Consider the following 19,111-nt stretch of genomic DNA (forward strand, 5'->3'; position numbering starts at 1 on the left):
GACATTTTGTTTCAGATTTTCTGAGTACTGATGCTTAAACAGTTTTCAGACTTATAAAAGTTCCTGTAAAAGTCATCTAAGACTGTGACTGCATCGGTGAGAGACGCTGACCCGTTTCTCTGCTAACCTTAGTTTGGTGTTAATCTGCAGGGCTTTGGCGAGCATCTTTGCCCCCATGTCTCCCATGGCGTTTCCGCTGATGTCCAGTTTGGTCAGAGAGGTGTTGCTGCCCAGAGCGTTGAGGACGATGGAGAGCTCGGCCTTCAGCCTGGAATCAGCCAGGGAGAGCGAGGTCAGCGGCTGGAGGGGAGAAGAGTGGAGCCATGTTATAGGCAGGGGGTTTAGATCATTTTATCCTAAGTGTCAAATATAGAAATAAAAGGTCAAACCATTGGTAATAAAGTAGAAAACAAAGGACAGACAGGTGTACACAGGGGAAAAGACTTGAGGACAGTTTGAGTATCTAACAGAAGGGAAGTTGATCACTCACTGATTCCTCCTCTTGGATCATATGAACCAGGTTGTCCAGGACTGGAGCCACATTTCTGATGAAAAATTTGTCAAAGATTAAAGTGTGACTAATATTTTTTTTTTTAAAACAAATTGATTGGTAAGATGTCTAATTGTTTTAGAATAAACCAGTCCAGTTGAGATGTAATGCTTTATAAAGTGCTGGACAGTTCTAGTGATGCTACGTCACCCACTTGGACTTGATGTTGTTGAAGTTTTTGCCCAGTGAAAGGTGTCTGATGGAGCGATTCTTGGCCAGCCAGACCAGCAGCGTGGTCAGATCCATGTCCAAACCTGAGTGGTACGACACACACACATGAACAGATGAACAGGCCGCGATCAAAGTCAATACAGCATCATCTAAAAATGTTTAAATTTTAAAACGTCCCCACCGTTGTCAGAGATGTCCAGACTGGTGATGTTGGGGATCTCAGCGATACAACCCTCCAGGATCTGAGAGCCTCCTGAACGCAGCTGAAAGCAGAAGAGTCAGTTTCTCAATATACTTATAAATACTAATGTGAATAATTAGTTAAGGATCTATCAGTGTTTTTGTGTGTTTTAGCACATTTTTTCCCCAAAGTATAACACTGACATTGATTTCTTCCCTTTAAAAGATCTGTAACAGTGTTTAAGTGTTTAAACAGTGTTTTAACAATGTTCTACTAAAATATGTAGCACAAATCTTCTCCAGTAAACCATGTTTTATTCACCAAACATTTTTAGTTATCTGGTCTTCATTGGTAGGATGATGAGCCCTGATGAAGATGTTTTAACTGTGATGGACTTTTACAGCATGTGGAGGTTTGTGTCAGTTTTACCTCACAGCAGCTGAGATCCAGAGACACTTCGCTGAGGTTTGGGTTACATCCGAGTCCCAACAACAAAGCTCTGCAGACAGAAAAACCACCGACCAATCAGACTGTCAGTTTAACAACAGCTTTAACAGACTGAAAATATTTCACACTTCATCCAAACAACATCAGAAAACTGTAGGAGTTATATCTGTGATGAAGGCTTCTAGTTTCAAACTGCTTCATGTACTTCTACTGCAATAAATGAATATAAATAAAAAATAAAGCCCATAACTAAGACTGTCTAGTGGCTCTGTTGTTTTCTCTGGTCTACCACTTGGAAACTTGAAATTAAAAGCTAGCTAAAATTAAGAAATGAAACTTTACATAGTGCTGACTTGAGGTAAAAACACTGACTTATAGCTGTTTTGTTTTGGACTGGTGGAGATCACTGACTGATTGTCTGTCTCTTTGGTAAACCTCTACAATGTTTTGCAAATGAGAGTCTCGTTAAAATTAGATTTGGTTGGATGTTTTTCTTACTTCAGAGCCTCCAGAGGCAGCTTGGTTCCCGACAGGCTGACTGAGTTCAGAGCCTGAGAGCAGCTGAAGAACTGCTTGAAGGACGAAGGGATTTCTTTACTCTTCCTGAGAGAGTTTGTAGAGAGATGTTTTAAAATCAGTGAGAACAAAGACTACAATCTATCTATGAATGAATAATACATGTCCCAAAGCATCTGTAATAATATTGATGAAGTTCATGAGCTCAGCGGTGGAACAGTTACATTCAAATTGCATTTCAGTCGACTTGATGAGTTGGACTGATGAACCAAACTTAACCTAAGTAACCAATTAACTAAAAGTTTGCTTCAGTAAGCACACACACACTTATACATTACACTAAAACACACACACGCACACACTCATTACATTATTTTATCTGTTCTGTGTCTTTGCTTGGTTTGTGCTGCTTATTTTATGTTTGCTTTTGACTGTGTGGTTGCTTGTTTGTTTATTTTTGTAGATCACATGACTTTTGTATCTGTTTATAATGTATAATGAGGTGAGATTACTCCCATAAGCCTCTAGGGGGGGGGTTTCTAAATCTCACCTGCACAATTTGTTTCTTCTCTTTTGTTGTGTTGTTTTGTTTTTACTGTGCAAATAAATTAAAAAAAAAAAAGAGTTCTGTTGTCATACAGAGAAGTGAGATTTTATCGTCTGACCTGTGAGAGTAAACCGTCTTTGACATGTTGAGGACAGAAAGATGCTTCAAAGATCCTCTGAGCAGAGACGCACACACCTAAAAAACACACAAAGCTGAATGTTAGCAGAGGAGAAATGTCTCCTAAAGGTATAATACATGTCATCTGGCAGTGAAATGTCCATAAACAAACTGAATGTTTCAGTCACTTGGACAAAATCAGATTATATTTTTAGTTATTACAGTTTTGGAACCTTTATGATTATCTTTACTTTATTTTTGTTTCTATCTTGACAATTTAGTTCTTGTTTTTATTGTGACTTACTTCACTTATTTATCTTTACTTCTTTTATTGATCAGTGTGATTTTAAATGTGTGCAGTATGTGTGTTTTCACCTGCTCCAGAGAACAGTCGCTGTTGGACAGATCCAGAGTTTCCAGGCAGTTGGACTGACTCAGGAAGCTGTGCAGATTCTGTGAAGAGAAAAAGAACACATCAGACGTTTACACCAACACATGTGAAAACTGTGTGTAGCTCTGCGTATTCTTTAGTTTATGTCAACGTTCTAAAAATGTTTTACTAAAATTTAGGTTTAAGTTTGTCTCAGATTAAGAAGAACCATCAAATACTCAAACTAAAGGCCAAACAGGAAGATAAAAAACATAAAACAGCACAAAATCGCTGCACAATTTCTGCTACAACTGAGGCTGATTAAGGTGAGATAAACTAAAAGAAATGCAGATTAAATCATAAAGTACATTTTATCATTTGAAAAGGGTTTGAATGTTTTTAATTTGTGACCTGCCTTTAAGAAAACAAGGCAGGTTTAAAAAAAACATTCCCAAATAGAACTGGACTGTAATTCCAACTTGCACTCAGTTAATGTCGTGTTTATGTTGTTGCACTGTCTATATGATGGTTAAAGGGAACTTATGTTAGTTGAAGTTTGATATATGACAGAGGGAGAAGACGGGAGGCGGCTGCGTACCGGCAGGTCGTCACCTTTGAGTGAGTTTCCCGACAGGTCGAGGTGTGTGAGGGTGGAGGAGATGGCCGGGTTGGCGCAGAGAGCCTGACAGAGACTGTTCACACCTGCAAAAAAAAACATCATCAGACAAACATGAACTCCTGAAAAACATAATTTATTAGTACAGTGACAACTGTTTTACTTCTCCTCTGTTGTTGTTTCTGCATGTTCACCTTTAGGAGACATGGAGGTTCTGGAGAGGTTCAGGTGCTTCAGGCCCATGGGCAGCTTGGCGAGTTGAGCGCTCAGAGCAGACGCACCTGCAGGAAGCAAACACACACACTCAGTCTAGAGCTGAGGGCCTCTGACTAACCACCAGGGGGCGCATGACTTCACCTGAGAGTCCCTTTTGTGAGTCAACAGTGAGCGGATGAGCATGTTTCACAAAGACAAATTTAAGTTCTTGAACAATACAGTGTAACAGCTTGTTGATGGGCATGATCTTTAACTTTAGAAAGGTGGATATGATTGAGAAATCAAATATTTTGCATATTGTATAATCTAACATCCATCATCCATTTCTTCTGTATCTATCTATTGACTTTAAACTGACACACAGACAACCTGCACGCCACACCTTGTCTACACAGTGAAAACAGGGTTTGTTAGTGTGTGTGTGTGTGTGTTTTAACCTTTGTCCTCCAGCGAGTTGTTGCTCAGGTTGAGTGTGTGTAGTGTGGAGGCGGGGTTATGTGACAGAGCGCCGGCCAGTTTCTGAGCAAAATCACTGAAGAAAGAAGAAGGACGACACGTCTGAGGACAGTTTACCAGTTACACAGCATGTCACATGAGATCTTATACGGTCGACAAGCAATTAAAACCTGAACCTAATGAAATATTGTGTCCCGGTGTGGTTCTCTTTGACCTCTGACCTTTTGAGAGCAGTGTTGTCCAGCACCAGCTCCTCCAGCCGGCTGGATCGAGCCACCACTCTGAGGATTTGGTCGCACACATCTGTAGGCTGGATGGCAGAAACACAGCAGCACGCACAAACACGCAGATAAAACATGATTTGAAAATATATTGTAATTGAAACAATAATGATCTTTACCAGTGTTTTAATGCTTTGATGGCAACAAAACAATGAATGTCGTGTTAATTAAAGAAATAAAAATTGGACAAAAACAATCTTGCTCGTATAATTCGGCTGAGGCACCAGAGGCCCCTTATGTCTACTGTCACACACTGCTCAGTGAAATATGAAACACAAAGCCAAGTTTTACATATGGTTGTAGTAACAGTGGAGTGGCTTGATATTACCAGTTTATAGTCTTTGGCAGAGAGTTTAGTGAACCACTGGTTGTACTCCAGAGCTGCAATGATTGGCACCAGATCCCTGCAGACAACATAAAACATAAAACATAGAGATTATATACTATAGAGTGACACTGAAGGCTGTTAAATGTTAAATCATATCTAAAATGTATTGCATTGTTGAATGTATGCCCAAATATGCCCAAGATATTCAAGTGTTACGGCCCTCTGCCGTATAGTTTTGTGTGAAATTGTGCAACGTTTTCATCACAGAGTGGGAGCTCTGTCTTCTCTGTACGGGATCTGTGTTTATTGACAGGTGCCGGTTCCAGCCCAGATTGGCTGTCCCTTCGTGCCGCGGCCGCCGGGGATTGGCTGGTCCGGGGTTGCCAGGTGACGCCAAAGGGGTCGGTTCTGTCAGCGGAGCCTCGTCCCTCCACCTTTTTGTCAAGCGTTGTGTGTGTGTGTGTGGGATCGTCGTTAGCATTTGTAGCTCTAATTAGTCTGTGTTAGCCTAGCCGTTTGCTAAAGCTGCCTTGCTTTGTGTAGCGTGACAGCTCAGACCTTGTAGATAATGAGCCTTGTACATAGTTAAGACCATTAAACTCTTGAAGCAGTAAGGGGTGAATCGCCATTTCTTTTTGTACACTGTTATTACAGGGAGTTAGGTTTAGAAAATGTCTTTTGTTTCCTATTTTGTTTTGATTAGGGATTAGTTAGGAATTGTTTTGGCCTTGATTCACCCTGAAGCCCTGCTTCATTAATTGAAAATTAAGTCATTCCAGGAACCCAGTCTTTTGTCACATTTTGTCATACTGCTCTAAATAAAACATTCCTTCCTCATCAGCTCACCTTCACTTCATCTGAAAGCTTTAAATTCATTGTCAGACTCACACATATGATGCAAGATGAACCCAGAGGTGCTGAGCAGCGTACGTACCTGTTCTCCAGGTGAATGAAGTCCTGCAGGTTGAGCTCTCTGGTGTCCTGAGTGAGATAGATGGTGTCCACATCCTGAAAGGAGGTGAAGATGACGACAGGTGAGAGACAGACAGAAAAACAAAGAGAAGAATCTGCCGTAGTTATTAAAGAGCAGAGAAAAAAAGAGATTTGATTAGACACAGACGAAGTAGCAGAAGAAGAAAAAACGACTGTACAAGAAGCGGTGGATGAGTGAGTAAAAGAAAAAGAAGCAGAAGAATACAAGAGGAAAAAATGAAGATGATGACTCATATGAGGAAGCAACAGAAGCCCGAACAGTATAAATTAAACTGAGGAGGAAGAAGGAAAAAGCAGAAGAAGAAACACTTGAAGATGCATCATAAAAAGCGTATAAAAAGACATTGAAGCAGCTGATAAAAGAAAAAATAGGATGTTCACGAGAAAAAGACGGAAATATGAGAATAAAGCAGAAAAACAATAAAGCTTCGAGTCTACGGTACCGACCCATTGGACCTCCTCTCTGTAGGGCAGACCCAGGTAGTCACACACACACCAGTACTGATGAGAGAAACCGCCTGCAAAGAGTCACATGACAGCGAGATTCACTCGAAATATTAAAATACAAAAAAAAAATAAAAAAAAAATTGAAATCCGAATACGTTCATGCTGATTTACCACAGGGTCCCAGATCAGCCGAGCCCTGCTCATCCCAGACGGCCTGGAGCGCCGCCGTCCTCTCCGGAGGCTTCAGACTCAGCTTCCTCATCACCTTCCTTCCTTACAGAGAGAGAGAGAGAGAGAGAGAGAGAAAAGGAAATCTTACTTCTAAACTTAATTTAAAATCCTCAAAAACAGAAAAAAATGACAAGAATAAACTTTACCTGAACACACGATTCTGAAAAATCTAAATATTGCATCCCAGTAGCCAGTTTGTCAGAGGGCTGCAACTAATGAACGGAGACTAACTCAAACTATTTTCATTATCGATCAATCTACAGATTGTTTCAATCAATTGATTAGTCAATTAGATGTCAGAGAACAGTGAAAAATGTTACAAAAAGAGCCAAAATTGAGGACTTTAAATTTCTTGTTTTGTCCAGCCAACAGCCCAAAAGCCACATATTGACTGTTTACTATGATATAAGACAAACATAAGACAAACCAGCATCAAAAACTGAAAATCTTCATATTTGACTCTGAGACGAGTCAATTTTTGTATTTTTTTGGTCAAAAACCAACCATAATTATTGCAGATTACCTGACTGCTTGTTTCAGCTCTAAATTGTATCACTGTGAACAGGAAGTGTCAAACTATCCCCTTAATGTAAGAAAATAAATGTAATCACTCCAACAACACAATACAGTAAAACAAAGCAATACAACTAAACAACAAAAGACATTTTCTACAGGACCAAAAGGTGTCGGAAGAAGCTACGACTCATTACAACAAAACTTCTACTTTTTTAGCATCAAAAGTAACATTGAACTAAAAGTTATAATTTATCATACTAACAATGAACTTTTATTTTGAAAATGTACTTTCATATTTGTTCAATAAATTGCGTTTTCAGTTCCTCACAGCAACTGTTTTTAATACTTTCAGTTACTGTAGCAACATAATTTGTGGCATTTTAAAATCAAAACACTTAAATGACAGTGTACAGCTTTAAATGATCCCTTCTTTCCCACCCTCTGAGAGCCCCTGAAGGCCTCATTTCCTCTCTCCTCTCGCTCAGACTCTTGTGTGGTACCTACACAGGTGAGCCGGCGGGGCAGATCCGGTGCAGGCAGCCTCCGATGTGAGCGATCACCTCGTCTACTTCCTCCACCGAGCTCAGCCGGAGGCTCCATGGGCCGCGCTCACACTCCAACACCAACTGCAGGGGGCGACACATGCAAAGGAAAAAAACCTGAATGACTCAAAATGCTGTTGAGAGAATAATAAAATGCTGACACCCCCATGCTGTATTTCCATTTAACAGACTGGCTGCAGTCTGTGCAGTTTTAAAAAAGTTCAATTTAGCCATGAAGAAGAAGAGATAAACAAATGACAAAGTAAAAACTTTACAACTTAGAACCAAAGGAGGAAAAAGACTATGAAAGGAGGAGATTTGTGTGTGTGTTTGAGTGTGTAAAAACATAAGCTGCGGTCAGGTGTATTTGTGTGTCATTAATGCAATGCTGTGATTTCAAAACTGCTTTTTGTTTGTGTGTGTGTTTGTACCTGAGTGGGCTTGTTGCTGCTGATTCCCTGGATATCCAGGTAGCTGAAGGAGTGTTCAACCTGAAGAAACACAGACAGACGTGATGAAATTCAACTGTACATATATATCAAGTTAATCATGTATTTCTACACTACATCTACTTCATATAAGCCTTGCAATGGCTACGTGTTGTGTTGTTTGTGTCCTTTAATTCAATGAATCATAAATGAAGGTTATAGATATGTCCCATGAGAGACTTTACTCTAAACAATGTGAAATTCTCAGGAAAAAAACTAACCAGTTGATTTGCCTCTTCCAGAGAACTGGAGGGTTTTTTTTTCCAGGAAACATTTACCAAACATGGACATTAAGTGTAAAATCTTTCAATAACTGAATGTCGAAAGACTTCAGGTGACGCACAAACACTCCTGAGTGAGTATATATGCTTTTACTTTATTTTTCCCCCCCAAATGATGCAAAATGTTGACTTGTAATGCAGATGTTGAGCTTCTGAAGCAAAAGTTTTGATTAGTTTTTGAGGTTTCCAACTTCATTAGACAGACAGAAGAAAACGAGTGTTTCATAAAGAACTTTACATTTATTAGATGAGGGCTACAGGTAACAGACACCAATGACACCCAATGACAATGCTAACATTGTGTGTAATGTGTACCATTGTTTGCCATGTTTGAGCGTGTTAGCGTGCTAACATTTGCTATTTACCACTAAGCACAAAGTACAGCTGAGGCTGATAAAGACGCCATTAGTTTTGAAGGTTTTTGATCATAAACCAAAGCACTGGCAAAAATGAAATGTTAACCTGATGATGGCACTAGATGAAAAGTTCACTCAAGAGAAACAGACCGACATGGTCATCTCTAGAACTGTAGTAGTAGTAACTGTAGTAGTTTAACCCCCCCACAAATGGTCATTTTTATATTTCTGTTTGTGTTAATTAGGTAGATTTATTTATCTTTGGAGAGAGTCAGGCTAGTTGTTCCCACCTGTTTCCAGTCATGCTAATCTTAACTAATAGCTAGCATGTTACTAAGCGCACAGACATTAGTATCCATTTTCTCATTTAAGTAAATAAGGACATTTCCCAAAAATGTCTAGCTATTAATTTAAAGTTGATCTGGATAAAAAAAAAAAGGGTTGGTTATGTCTAAACCATAAAAATAAAAACGTAGACATACACAAATCTTAAAAAATTGCCACATTCCTGTTATCTTGTGGAGGAAACCTGATGGTCAGTGTTAAACGGTTTAACTCCTGGGAAGCGAGTTGTCTTCACATTTGGTTTCTTGCAAAAATTCATCCTCTGCAAATGTTCTTTTCTCAAGAATTAAAAGAACAAAAACGTCCATATTAGTGTTTGTAAGTACATCCATAATTATGTGAACAGCCCTATCCACATTCTTGTGTGTACTTTTGGTTTGGGGCTGTTTTTCCTAGTTTAGTTCCAGCATACAATGATATTTTAGACAATAGTGTGCTTGGGGAAGGCCCTTTCCTGTTAATGCCCCTGAGCACAAAGCCAGCTCCAGAAAGTAAATGGTTTTCCCACTTTGGTGTGTAAGAACTTGAGTGGCTTGCAACTTTAAGATCCCTGACCTCAACCCAATCCAGCACCTTCGGGATGGGGTTCGCTAATGCTCCTGTGGCTGAATGGGAGCAAATCCCTGCAGCCAGGCTCTAAAATCTGGTAGAAATCCTGAAACCAGAAGAGTGGAGGCTGTTATAGCAGCAGATTAATGCCCATAGTTTTGGTATGACATGGTCAACTATCACATATGGGTGTAATATTAGGGTGTCCACAAGCAGAAGCTAGCACTAAAATGTTAAATCAAAAATCAATGTCTTTGCTTATTTAGCGTGTTGAAATACTGCACAGCTGAGGTTGACTGAACTGCCTCATCAAGCTTCAACTTGTTTTGGACTTTTAGAGTAGAAGCTCCCATGGATGTATAAAGAGAACTAGATACAGGCTCAGTGGCGCATGAAGCCAAAAAAGCCACTTCCTGTTGTAAAGAAATCGCCCAGATGAAAACACACTGCGCACGCTCTATGGGCCGCATGCATCCATGGAGCATGCTCACTAGAGACTTCTCCCGGCTAAGACGGCTAACTTCCAGATTAGCCCTCCTGCTAACTTGAATGGGGATAAAATGATTCAATGGTGCAGCTCTTCTAGGCTTTCAAAATGGATCAAATGCTGATAGTGAATCAAGTCATACCACGGGGTTTGTGATGTTAAAAAAAACATTATCCACTGATTTTCAGACGTCTCTTTCACAATGTAAGTGCATGGGAAATAGTTTCTTTAGGTCAATGTACATCACGTGACGTTGTAATTACACAGTTTGGCCGCTATGTCAAATGTGCTTCCTGTATCCAGTTGTCTTTAAACATCCATGGAAGCTCCGGGTCTGGAAAATGAGGCCAATGTGGAAATGACTTAAACCTGCATTATCTCTAATGGCCAGCAGGGGGCGACTCCACTGGCTGCAAAAAGAAGTCCGATTGTATGGAAGTCTATGAGAAAATGACCCTACTTCTCACTTGATTTATTACCTTAGAAAATACTTTCCTGATGAGTTTATGGTCTCGATCCCTTGTTTCAAGCCTTCTTCAACACAGAATGATGTTCATTTTATAAATTATGGTCCCATTTAGAGTAAAATAGATGATAAAGCAGGGTATGCTTTAGGGCGTGGCTATGTTGTGACTGACAAGACGCTACCATTGTGGTCACCTAAAAAGTCTGATTCAGCATTTGGTTGCACAAAAAAACCCTCTAAGCAATGAGCTGCTCAGTTTTTCCGGCCAGTACATTTTTTTGTTTTAAGCCCGTTTTTTGCTTGCCAAAATTAGCATTAGCAATATCTCCAGTTAACATAGACTGTAAATGCAATGTGCTAACAAAGCTAGCAGCTAGCATTGGGGTCAACCCCACCCTCTTGTCCAAATATAGTCATTTCTGGCTCCAAAAGACCAAGATAGCAACAGTCAAACTTGCTGACTATGTCCTTTTTTTTACAGTCTATGGACAAAACACGTTAGTTAGTGTGTCACCATAACCTCCATTTGGAAAGAGGAACAAACTTCAATGAATGGATCCGCATTACAAAATCTACATAATCAGCAGTTCTCCTGTGAGAAATTCCTCCAATGATGGAGGCAGGTTGTGAGCAGGCTGAATCATTTACATTACATTAATCAGAATCAGACATTTATTGATATGAAACTATGAAACCATTACTATCAAGACATGAACAAAGCCTGGGGATAGGAAAAAAAAAACTCACAGAGACAAAAGGCATGTAAAACACCAGCTACAAATAGTCTGCAGAACAAATGTCTGGAGCAGCGTCACAACCTCTCATACACATTTCCCTTTGAATCCAGAGAGAGAGAGAGAAAGTAAAAATAATAGTGGACTGCTAACTCGCTGCCAAAACGAGCAAGTGAACGGAAGGAAAAAAAGACAGGAAAAGAAAGACAGGAGAAAACAGAGACAGAGACAGAGAAAAGAGGATATATAAAAAAAAAAGTGAAATGTTGAGCTAAAAGATGCAAAGAGAAAGAGAAAAAAGTGAGATATAAAAGGTATAAAAAAGCAGGAGGTAGAAAGCAAGATGAGAAAAAGAAGGGAGGTAAATATACTTTTTGACTTCTTTATCTCACTGCCAGAGTTATGAAAAAGAGTAAAAAAGGGATGAGGAATGTAGAGAGAGGAAGAGAGAGAGAGAGAGGGCGAGGGATCTAGAGAAACAGTGCCCCCTCCCCTCCTTTCCTTGCCAGCTGTTAAATTCCTCCATTGTCTTTTTTTTCTCCCTCCGCTGCCTCTCTGCTGGGACTGTACACACCGAGGAACAAACCACCCTCTGTTTCACTCTCTCTCTCTCTCACACACTCACACACACACACACACACACACACACACACACACACACACACACACACACACACACACACACACGTTTATGCAGCTATCCTTGTTAGGACATTGCATTGACTTCCATTCATTGCGCAGAGCCCAACCTGAACCCTAATCCCAACCTTAACCTACCCTCAATACCCCTAAACTTAACCAGGACCTCATAAACGACGTTTTGCCTCGTTAGGACCGGGCTTTGGTCCCCATGACGACCACCGGTCCCGACAAGGTCGGTGTTTATACCGGAAAAGGTCCCAACAAAAATGCGCACGCGCACAGCTATGAAAACCACTGGCCTACTCTGGAACAACAGATCAGGGGTCAGCTGGCAGAGAGAGTTCACTTATTTTATTTGAACTGTGCTACAAAACAGCTCTAATAATGATATAGCTGCCAATTTTCTATAGTTGTGTGTATCCAAAGCCTGATTTATCTTATTCCTCTGTGCCGTAGACCTCCGTTGTTGTCCGAAAAAATGATTAAAAACAAATCAGTGAGTCAAGTTCCTTCATTATGAGGAATTTGATCACTTTAGTTTGTTTAGAAACGGCTCTATAATTTTCTCAGCAATGATATTATAGCTACATTTGGCTCTAGAGGTCTCTTTATCCCAGCTGTAAAAAATAATTAAAAAAAAAATCTCCAGACAAATATTATTGTGGATGTGAAAAAGTTAAATTACTTCACTGATTCAGCAATTATCTCTCTCTGCTACAAAGGGTCAATCTAATTGCACTTTATTACCAGGAAATGATCTTTTCTGCTTTATTTATACAGAGGTCAAAGGTCAGGACCTGTAGGGAGTCTGTGTTTAGTTCCAGTAGGAGCAGAGCCCAGTTTCACTCTGCATCAGACCAGTTAATACTGAGTGTATCGCAGTTATTTATATGTCGTCTGGCCTGAGACTGGCGATGACCAGTAAGAGAGCGATAAACAAACAAACCGAGGGTTACATGAGAACTATTAAAATAGAGGCTGAGAAAAGAAAAGAGCATCAATAATTTTAGATCTGCATTTATGGCTTCACTTCTCTTTTAAAAAGGGGCTCTGATGACTCATAATTTCTAAAGCAGTTTATGAAGCTTAAAAGTGGGAAGTTCATGACTTCAGGCTACAATCTTAATGTGCAATGGCTTTTTTTTTGAGTCATAATCCCAAGTGTTTGTAAGTTTCCTCTTCAATAACTTGTAAATATCGCGGGACCTGTCTGGAAGATGGGTATCATCTTGCCAAAAAAGCACTTAAATTACTTATTATCCCTTGAAAGTGAATTTTCTGACATACGTTGTCATGTTTTTTTACTTAACTGTATTAGGAAACACTTTAAAGTTTACTACAATCAAAAAATATTTCTTTTTTTTTTTTTTTTTTTAACTGTTTCCAGCATGTTTTTACTCTCTCGCCCTCCACGCTGAACTTTTCTTCCTCCCAGTGTTTTCCTTTCCCACAGGCTGCGTTCTCACAGCTGCATTCTGGGTAAAACTATCAGATGTCTCCATATGGTGGGACCTGTTCTCATCTGGGTAGAGAGACATAGAGATAGAGTGTAAACCAGAGAGAGAGAGAGAGAGAGAGAGAGAGAGAGAGAACTGAAAGAGACACTACAATATCAAGATAATTCACATAGACAGAGAACTAGACAGAAGAAGAAGCAGAAGAAGAAATACAGACGCAGCATGAATGTGGGGTTATTAAGTGTAACGTGAGGAATAAAAGCAGAGATTAGTAAAATACACTGTGAGAAGTTAAAACACATGCAACAGAAAGTAGGGTAAAGGGCTCGATATTTGTCTTAATGCCAACAAATCCAACGAAAAGACAAAAAACCAACAACGAACTGATCCATTAACAAGTATCTTATTATCCTTTAATCCACCAAACGACACAGTTACAAAGGTACAGGTAATGTAGGAGATGATATGTGACTAATGATGCACAGGAAGTATTTTTTTTTATATAAATGAACGTCTAATTCTACCTGCACGAGTCTAAACATCCGGGATGTGTTAAGACTCGCTGCGACTGATCGACTCAAACAGAAGAACAGAAACGAACAAAAGGGAAAGAAAAAGTGACTCCAGTAGAACAAGAAGCAACATGTGTGGACTGACCGAATAAGAAACCAAAGAAGTAGAGAGGAAGAGGAAGAAAAAGAGATTATTTTCTTGATTAATCAATGAATTGTCTATAAAATGTCAGACCCTCTTCTTAGATCACTTATTTTGTCTGATCAAGACAAAGATATCCAGTTTATTGTCCATGTATGAAACAGAAAAGCTTCAAATCCACAAATCTTAAAAGCTGCAACCAGCAAGTATTTTGCCTTTCTGCTTAAAATGAGTCGATTCTTAAAATAGTTGCAGAGGAAGAGGAAGAGGTGGAGGAATTAATGGAGAGGAGGAAAAAATGAACAAATGAAAACCAGCTACAAAAGATAGAGAATGACGAGAACCGTCACGCTGCTCGCTGAGGTTTAAGTGTTTAAGATCCCATGATATTTAAGGAAAATTCAACGTTTACAGCCTGTTTCTGCTGCTGTATAGACTCTGCACCATGTCACACACACACACACACACACACACACACACACACACACAGATATACCAACCTTGGAAGGGATGCGTGCTGTCAGCAGAAAGGCTCGATGTGATGCCAAGGCCTGAGGACAGAAACACACACACTGGTCAGACACAGAGAGACAGAAACCAGGAGATTCTCACTACATTATATCAATGAACACTTACAGGACAATATCACCATTAATGTGTCAAAGACGAACCGGATTCTGCCCTTATGAGTAGTTTATAGGCCTGGTTATCATTTATACAAAACCTTCATTTAACAAAAGAAGACAAACTTCTCCAATGTTAAATTTTGTCTAAATATAAGCAGCCATACAGAAACTTTTCTATAAGTAAAATCTGGTAAAATTCTTTAGATCTATAAAATATCTGATTAGAGAATAAGAAGCATCTTTCAGTACTTCACAGTTTTCAGTGCCCCTATCACATTTCAGTTACCAAATGCGCATTGAGATTTGATGTCCATTAACACTATTAATTTAAATAAATATAAGTTCACAGTGACTGGGTTGCTGTTGTGTTTAGAGATAGAAACCATACTGTACAAATACAAACAAAATGTAGGAACAGACAAAACAGAATGAATTTGAATCCTGTTTTCATGTTTGTAAAGAGAATAAAACAAAGTTTATTGCAATACTGAATCTTGAAAAAGCTGCATAATAACTGTAGTATGAATGTCCAATTCTCCTTAAATCACTAATCTGTAAAATGCTGCTTGCTACGAAAAGTTTGTCTGTAAGCAAAAGCTTCTACAACAACTTTTAAAATATATTTTACACATAACATGTTCTGCCTGCAGATTACGGCTATTTTACATTCTTATGCATTTAATTATTTAGGTTTATGTTACATATTTTGTGTTTGTCTTTTAAAATCTTGGTAACATGTTGGAACTAAATAGTCTCGCTGTAACATGTTATCCTTGTAGATCCATTTATTATCCAATTTAAACAATGCATTTACACAATAGACTGAAAGGTGATGAAGGTCATAATATGACCATAATATGTTTCCTCCTGGCCCTTTTGTCCACTCAGCTTTGTCTATTTTCACTTTCAGAGAAGCTGGCAGAGGCCTTGACCTCTGGAGATGTTTTTTCACTGAGTGGGATAATGATATATATTATCTTTCACCACGTGTTGAACTTCTGTCCTGCCAGAGAGAGAGAGAGAGAGAGAGAGTGCACATTACGGCTGCTCGCTCAGCCAACGCCAGTGTGTTTCTGGCTGACGAAATTAGTAACTTATTTTCATCACCGGTGTGCGAATGCTGAGCTGAGGTTTGAAACGCTGCAAATAAAAAACGGACCGCGCATTCACAGTTTCACTCCAGTGGGATTAAAAGAAAGACAGAGAGAAAGAGAGAGAGAGAGAGCGAGCAGTAGTTAACAGGAGGCTGAGCCAGCTGTGGTATGTACAGTAACCCACAGCTCAGAGAGGTCTCGCCAGGTCACATGTGCTCAAAGGTCAGAGAACAGCCAATAAGATACCAGCTCCTCCCTGACTGATGGGAGTCTCAGCCAATTGGAAAAGGTATTAACCTGCCTGAGGGATAGCGATGTGTTCAGAGACAATGTGAACAACCTGTTTTCAGTTTAAATGTCTGGTTCAGGTGCTTTGAAGACGTGGAAGCAGGTTGATGTGTGTGAGCGAGCAGGTGAGCGAGTCCACATAGGCAGACTGCTTAATAAAAAACAGATGAGCAACAGTGAAAAACCTGGACCGTGATGCGCCGCTAACAGTGTCTGATGTAAAACCTGCAGTTTAACTTGATTCAGCTGATGTAATAGTGACGCTGCAGACCACCGATTTAATAATATCATGGATGACTTTTTGTCAATTTTGAAGAGAGACTTTCAGAGAGATTCAGGTTTACTGCTCACCACCATTTTTTTTTCAGTTACAGAATCCACAAAATATAAATCTACCAAAGGAAGGAATCTTTGTATGGTCAGTATGTATGTATGTATGTATGTCCTTCATGTATCTCTTGAACAGTTCAACTGATCAACTCCACACTTGGCAGGTGTAATGCTGGGGATCAAAGGGAGTGCAGTGTCGAATTTGGTGCAATTTGGACACGCGATACGTTTAATATTAATAAACTTAGAATAAACCAGCGATCAGCGAGCCGCTCCGCTCTGTGCTCTTATTTACCATTAGATTACTTATTATTTATATAATCTGTGTATAATAGAATGTTAGTTTCTTTCATGTTTTCTGTGTATATACTCATTCACACCTCAAATCAACTGTATTAATGTTTCTATGCGTTGAAGTAGCAGCCGGAGGCCAAGCAGTCGGCCCGTTGTGAACAGGCGCTGCACTAGTTTAGATAAAGACAACGGAGCTGAGGTTTGACAAGCAAGCAGCAACCAATCAATCTAGCACAGTGCTGGTCGAATTATGATGTGAACCCAAACATTTCTGATGACCATAAACACACCAATCTTGAAAGTGTGGAAAAACAGGAATTTGGGGCTTTTCTCAGTCAATTCAACACAGCCAGATTTTTTTTGGGGGGGGGGGCTCAACATCTAGTAGCAATTGGAAGACCTGGAGCTGGTTGCACCAGTTGTGCCTGTGTTCCCACTTAGCCTAGTTTTGTTTACTAGGTGGAGATTTATTTATCACTAAATTAACATGGATTGTACCACAAAACAACAACACAGCTCTTTCACTTCATATTTACACCTACTGTAACTGTAACCGTGTTACAGCATAAAACTAGCTTAATAATATATGACCTGTTTGAGTTTAAGAGTAGAAGTGGTTTTGTAACTCGATCAAAAAAGCTGTTTAAATTAGAGCAGCAACAATTAGTCAATTCGTCATTTGTCAAAAATAACAATCATTTGCTGGTTCCAGCTTCTCAAATGTGAGAATTAGATGCTTTTCTTTATCAGATGTGATAGTAAACTGAATATTCTTGAGTTTTGCGCTGCTGGTCAGACAAAAAAAAAAGACATTTTAAGACATAAACTTGGGCTTTGAGAAATTATATACAGCAATACTTTCTGACATTTTACAGACAAAAACGATTAATCAAGAAAATAAGCGTCAGATTAATTGATAATGACAATATTTGCAACCCTTGTTTGAATTATATTATACAGAAATAACAATATAGCGCAAGTTACAAAACATAATGCCAATAATGTTAGACTAAATGACCAAATAAGGTAGTGTAATTCATATTAACCTCTCACTTTATCTATTCAGATATCTATTCAGTAAACCACTAGTCTGAAACTATCTACAGCTGTAGGAAGGACTTACAAACAACCTTAGAAATAGATTTACACAAAGCTGATGTGGTGCAATCTTGCACCATAAGGCACTTCATCACTGACTCCAACGTTCAGGTGCGCTGGCTGCCACTTCAGTCGAAATAAAGCTAATAAATGATGCCAAAAAAGCCACATCATCAGTCCGTATCCTTTACTCTAGAGTGTTTTCTGGGTTCACTCTTGTTTTTTTGGCTCACAGATGTTCTTCCTCTGATACATTCGCTGGTTTATTTTTTCTTGTAATGCGATTCAGGAAACAATCTGTGTTAATTTTTTAAACAAATGAAAACAAATCCCGCCCGACACATTATCATGAGACACTTAGAGCATTTTGCGTCATTTCGAGAGATTATAGCACAGGTTTCTAATCTGAGGATCTACAGCTGTGGAATGTGTGTGTGTGTGTGTGTGTGTGTCCAAACACCCTTTGGCTGTGAGTGGGTTGCTTTAGTCAAGTCCCAACAGGAGCTGTAGTCACATTCTGCAAGAGATGTGGTATGTTGTCAAAGGAAAGAAATATATTCAAAAATTAAAAATGGGTTTAACTGCACATCGTGGGCCGTTGGGGGGGGGTTGGATGGGTCAGTGAGACGTAACCAGGTTTGCATCCTGATACTCATTACCCTTTTTTTTTGTAAGTTTTCATATTCACACTCACAAAACAGCTGAGGTGAGTTCACATACCTGCAGTTACATGACACCAGCCGCAGTAACACCCACCTCTTACTTAACTGTGACTGTGAGTTCACAGAAGAGAATGTTTGTGTTCTTGCTGCATTATATCTGTTGTCTACATTATCATAAGTATTTTTCAAGGACAGGAAGCATACTGCAGCATCCTGAATAGTCAGGGGGGGATCAAGCCCACATTTACACATGACTTACAGCAGTTTTTTACTCAATATGTTTGTTATGTGTCATCCATGATTCTTCTTAGTACTTCCTCTAACGGATTAATCATTAGTCTGAGCTGAGGTTTGGCCGACAAATACAGGAAACGAGGAGATGTGGTTTGATATCGAGTTCAAATCCAGTGTCAAATCTTATTAAGTTCGAGTTTTCTGCAATTTAAGGTGACTTGAAGCTAAAACACAAAGACGTCCAATCAGCTTTTGTTGGCTGAGAAGGAAGAAACAGTTTTTTAGTGGCAGCCAAATGAATGTTCCCAACCTGTATCTGACACACACGATGAACAGCTTACAGTAAAATAAAAATGTTCCCGACAGTAATTGGTTGCATGAATTAGTAATTTGACAGCACCAATTATTAAATAGTGTCCACAATTATTATTATTTTTTCTCTGTAATACCTTAAAGGCTCCGTAAAATTTCCTTAAAGCTACTCTAAATTGAATTTCCAAG

At 39.3% G+C, this 19,111-nt stretch overlaps 2 protein-coding genes across 3 annotated transcripts in view; one reads left to right on the top strand and one right to left on the bottom strand.

Moving 5' to 3' along the window:
• LOC137198197 (adhesive plaque matrix protein-like) overlaps positions 1 to 19,111 on the top strand; it is a 122,652-nt gene that overhangs the window by 43,925 nt on the left and 59,616 nt on the right. The gene's annotated exons all lie outside the window — the stretch shown is intronic.
• LOC137198196 (F-actin-uncapping protein LRRC16A) overlaps positions 1 to 19,111 on the bottom strand; it is a 42,275-nt gene that overhangs the window by 13,797 nt on the left and 9,367 nt on the right. Inside the window, exons 3-21 of one of the 2 annotated variants that reach the window (XM_067611859.1) lie at positions 14,485 to 14,535; positions 7,957 to 8,016; positions 7,488 to 7,609; positions 6,408 to 6,505; positions 6,237 to 6,307; positions 5,731 to 5,804; positions 4,797 to 4,872; positions 4,409 to 4,497; positions 4,169 to 4,263; positions 3,710 to 3,796; positions 3,498 to 3,601; positions 2,905 to 2,982; positions 2,531 to 2,607; positions 1,848 to 1,952; positions 1,332 to 1,401; positions 903 to 984; positions 705 to 804; positions 491 to 545; positions 128 to 300 (exon numbers count right to left, since the gene is read on the bottom strand). In XM_067611859.1, the coding sequence (XP_067467960.1) occupies positions 128 to 300; positions 491 to 545; positions 705 to 804; positions 903 to 984; positions 1,332 to 1,401; positions 1,848 to 1,952; positions 2,531 to 2,607; positions 2,905 to 2,982; positions 3,498 to 3,601; positions 3,710 to 3,796; positions 4,169 to 4,263; positions 4,409 to 4,497; positions 4,797 to 4,872; positions 5,731 to 5,804; positions 6,237 to 6,307; positions 6,408 to 6,505; positions 7,488 to 7,609; positions 7,957 to 8,016; positions 14,485 to 14,535 (1,667 nt within the window). Of the gene's footprint in view, positions 1 to 127; positions 301 to 490; positions 546 to 704; positions 805 to 902; positions 985 to 1,331; positions 1,402 to 1,847; positions 1,953 to 2,530; positions 2,608 to 2,904; positions 2,983 to 3,497; positions 3,602 to 3,709; positions 3,797 to 4,168; positions 4,264 to 4,408; positions 4,498 to 4,796; positions 4,873 to 5,730; positions 5,805 to 6,236; positions 6,308 to 6,407; positions 6,510 to 7,487; positions 7,613 to 7,956; positions 8,017 to 14,484; positions 14,536 to 19,111 lie in introns of those variants that run through there. The other variant, XM_067611860.1, reaches the window with a different exon arrangement.

The sequence above is a fragment of the Thunnus thynnus genome, chromosome 15, assembly GCF_963924715.1.
Source record: "Thunnus thynnus chromosome 15, fThuThy2.1, whole genome shotgun sequence".
Taxonomy (NCBI): Eukaryota; Metazoa; Chordata; class Actinopteri; order Scombriformes; family Scombridae; genus Thunnus; species Thunnus thynnus.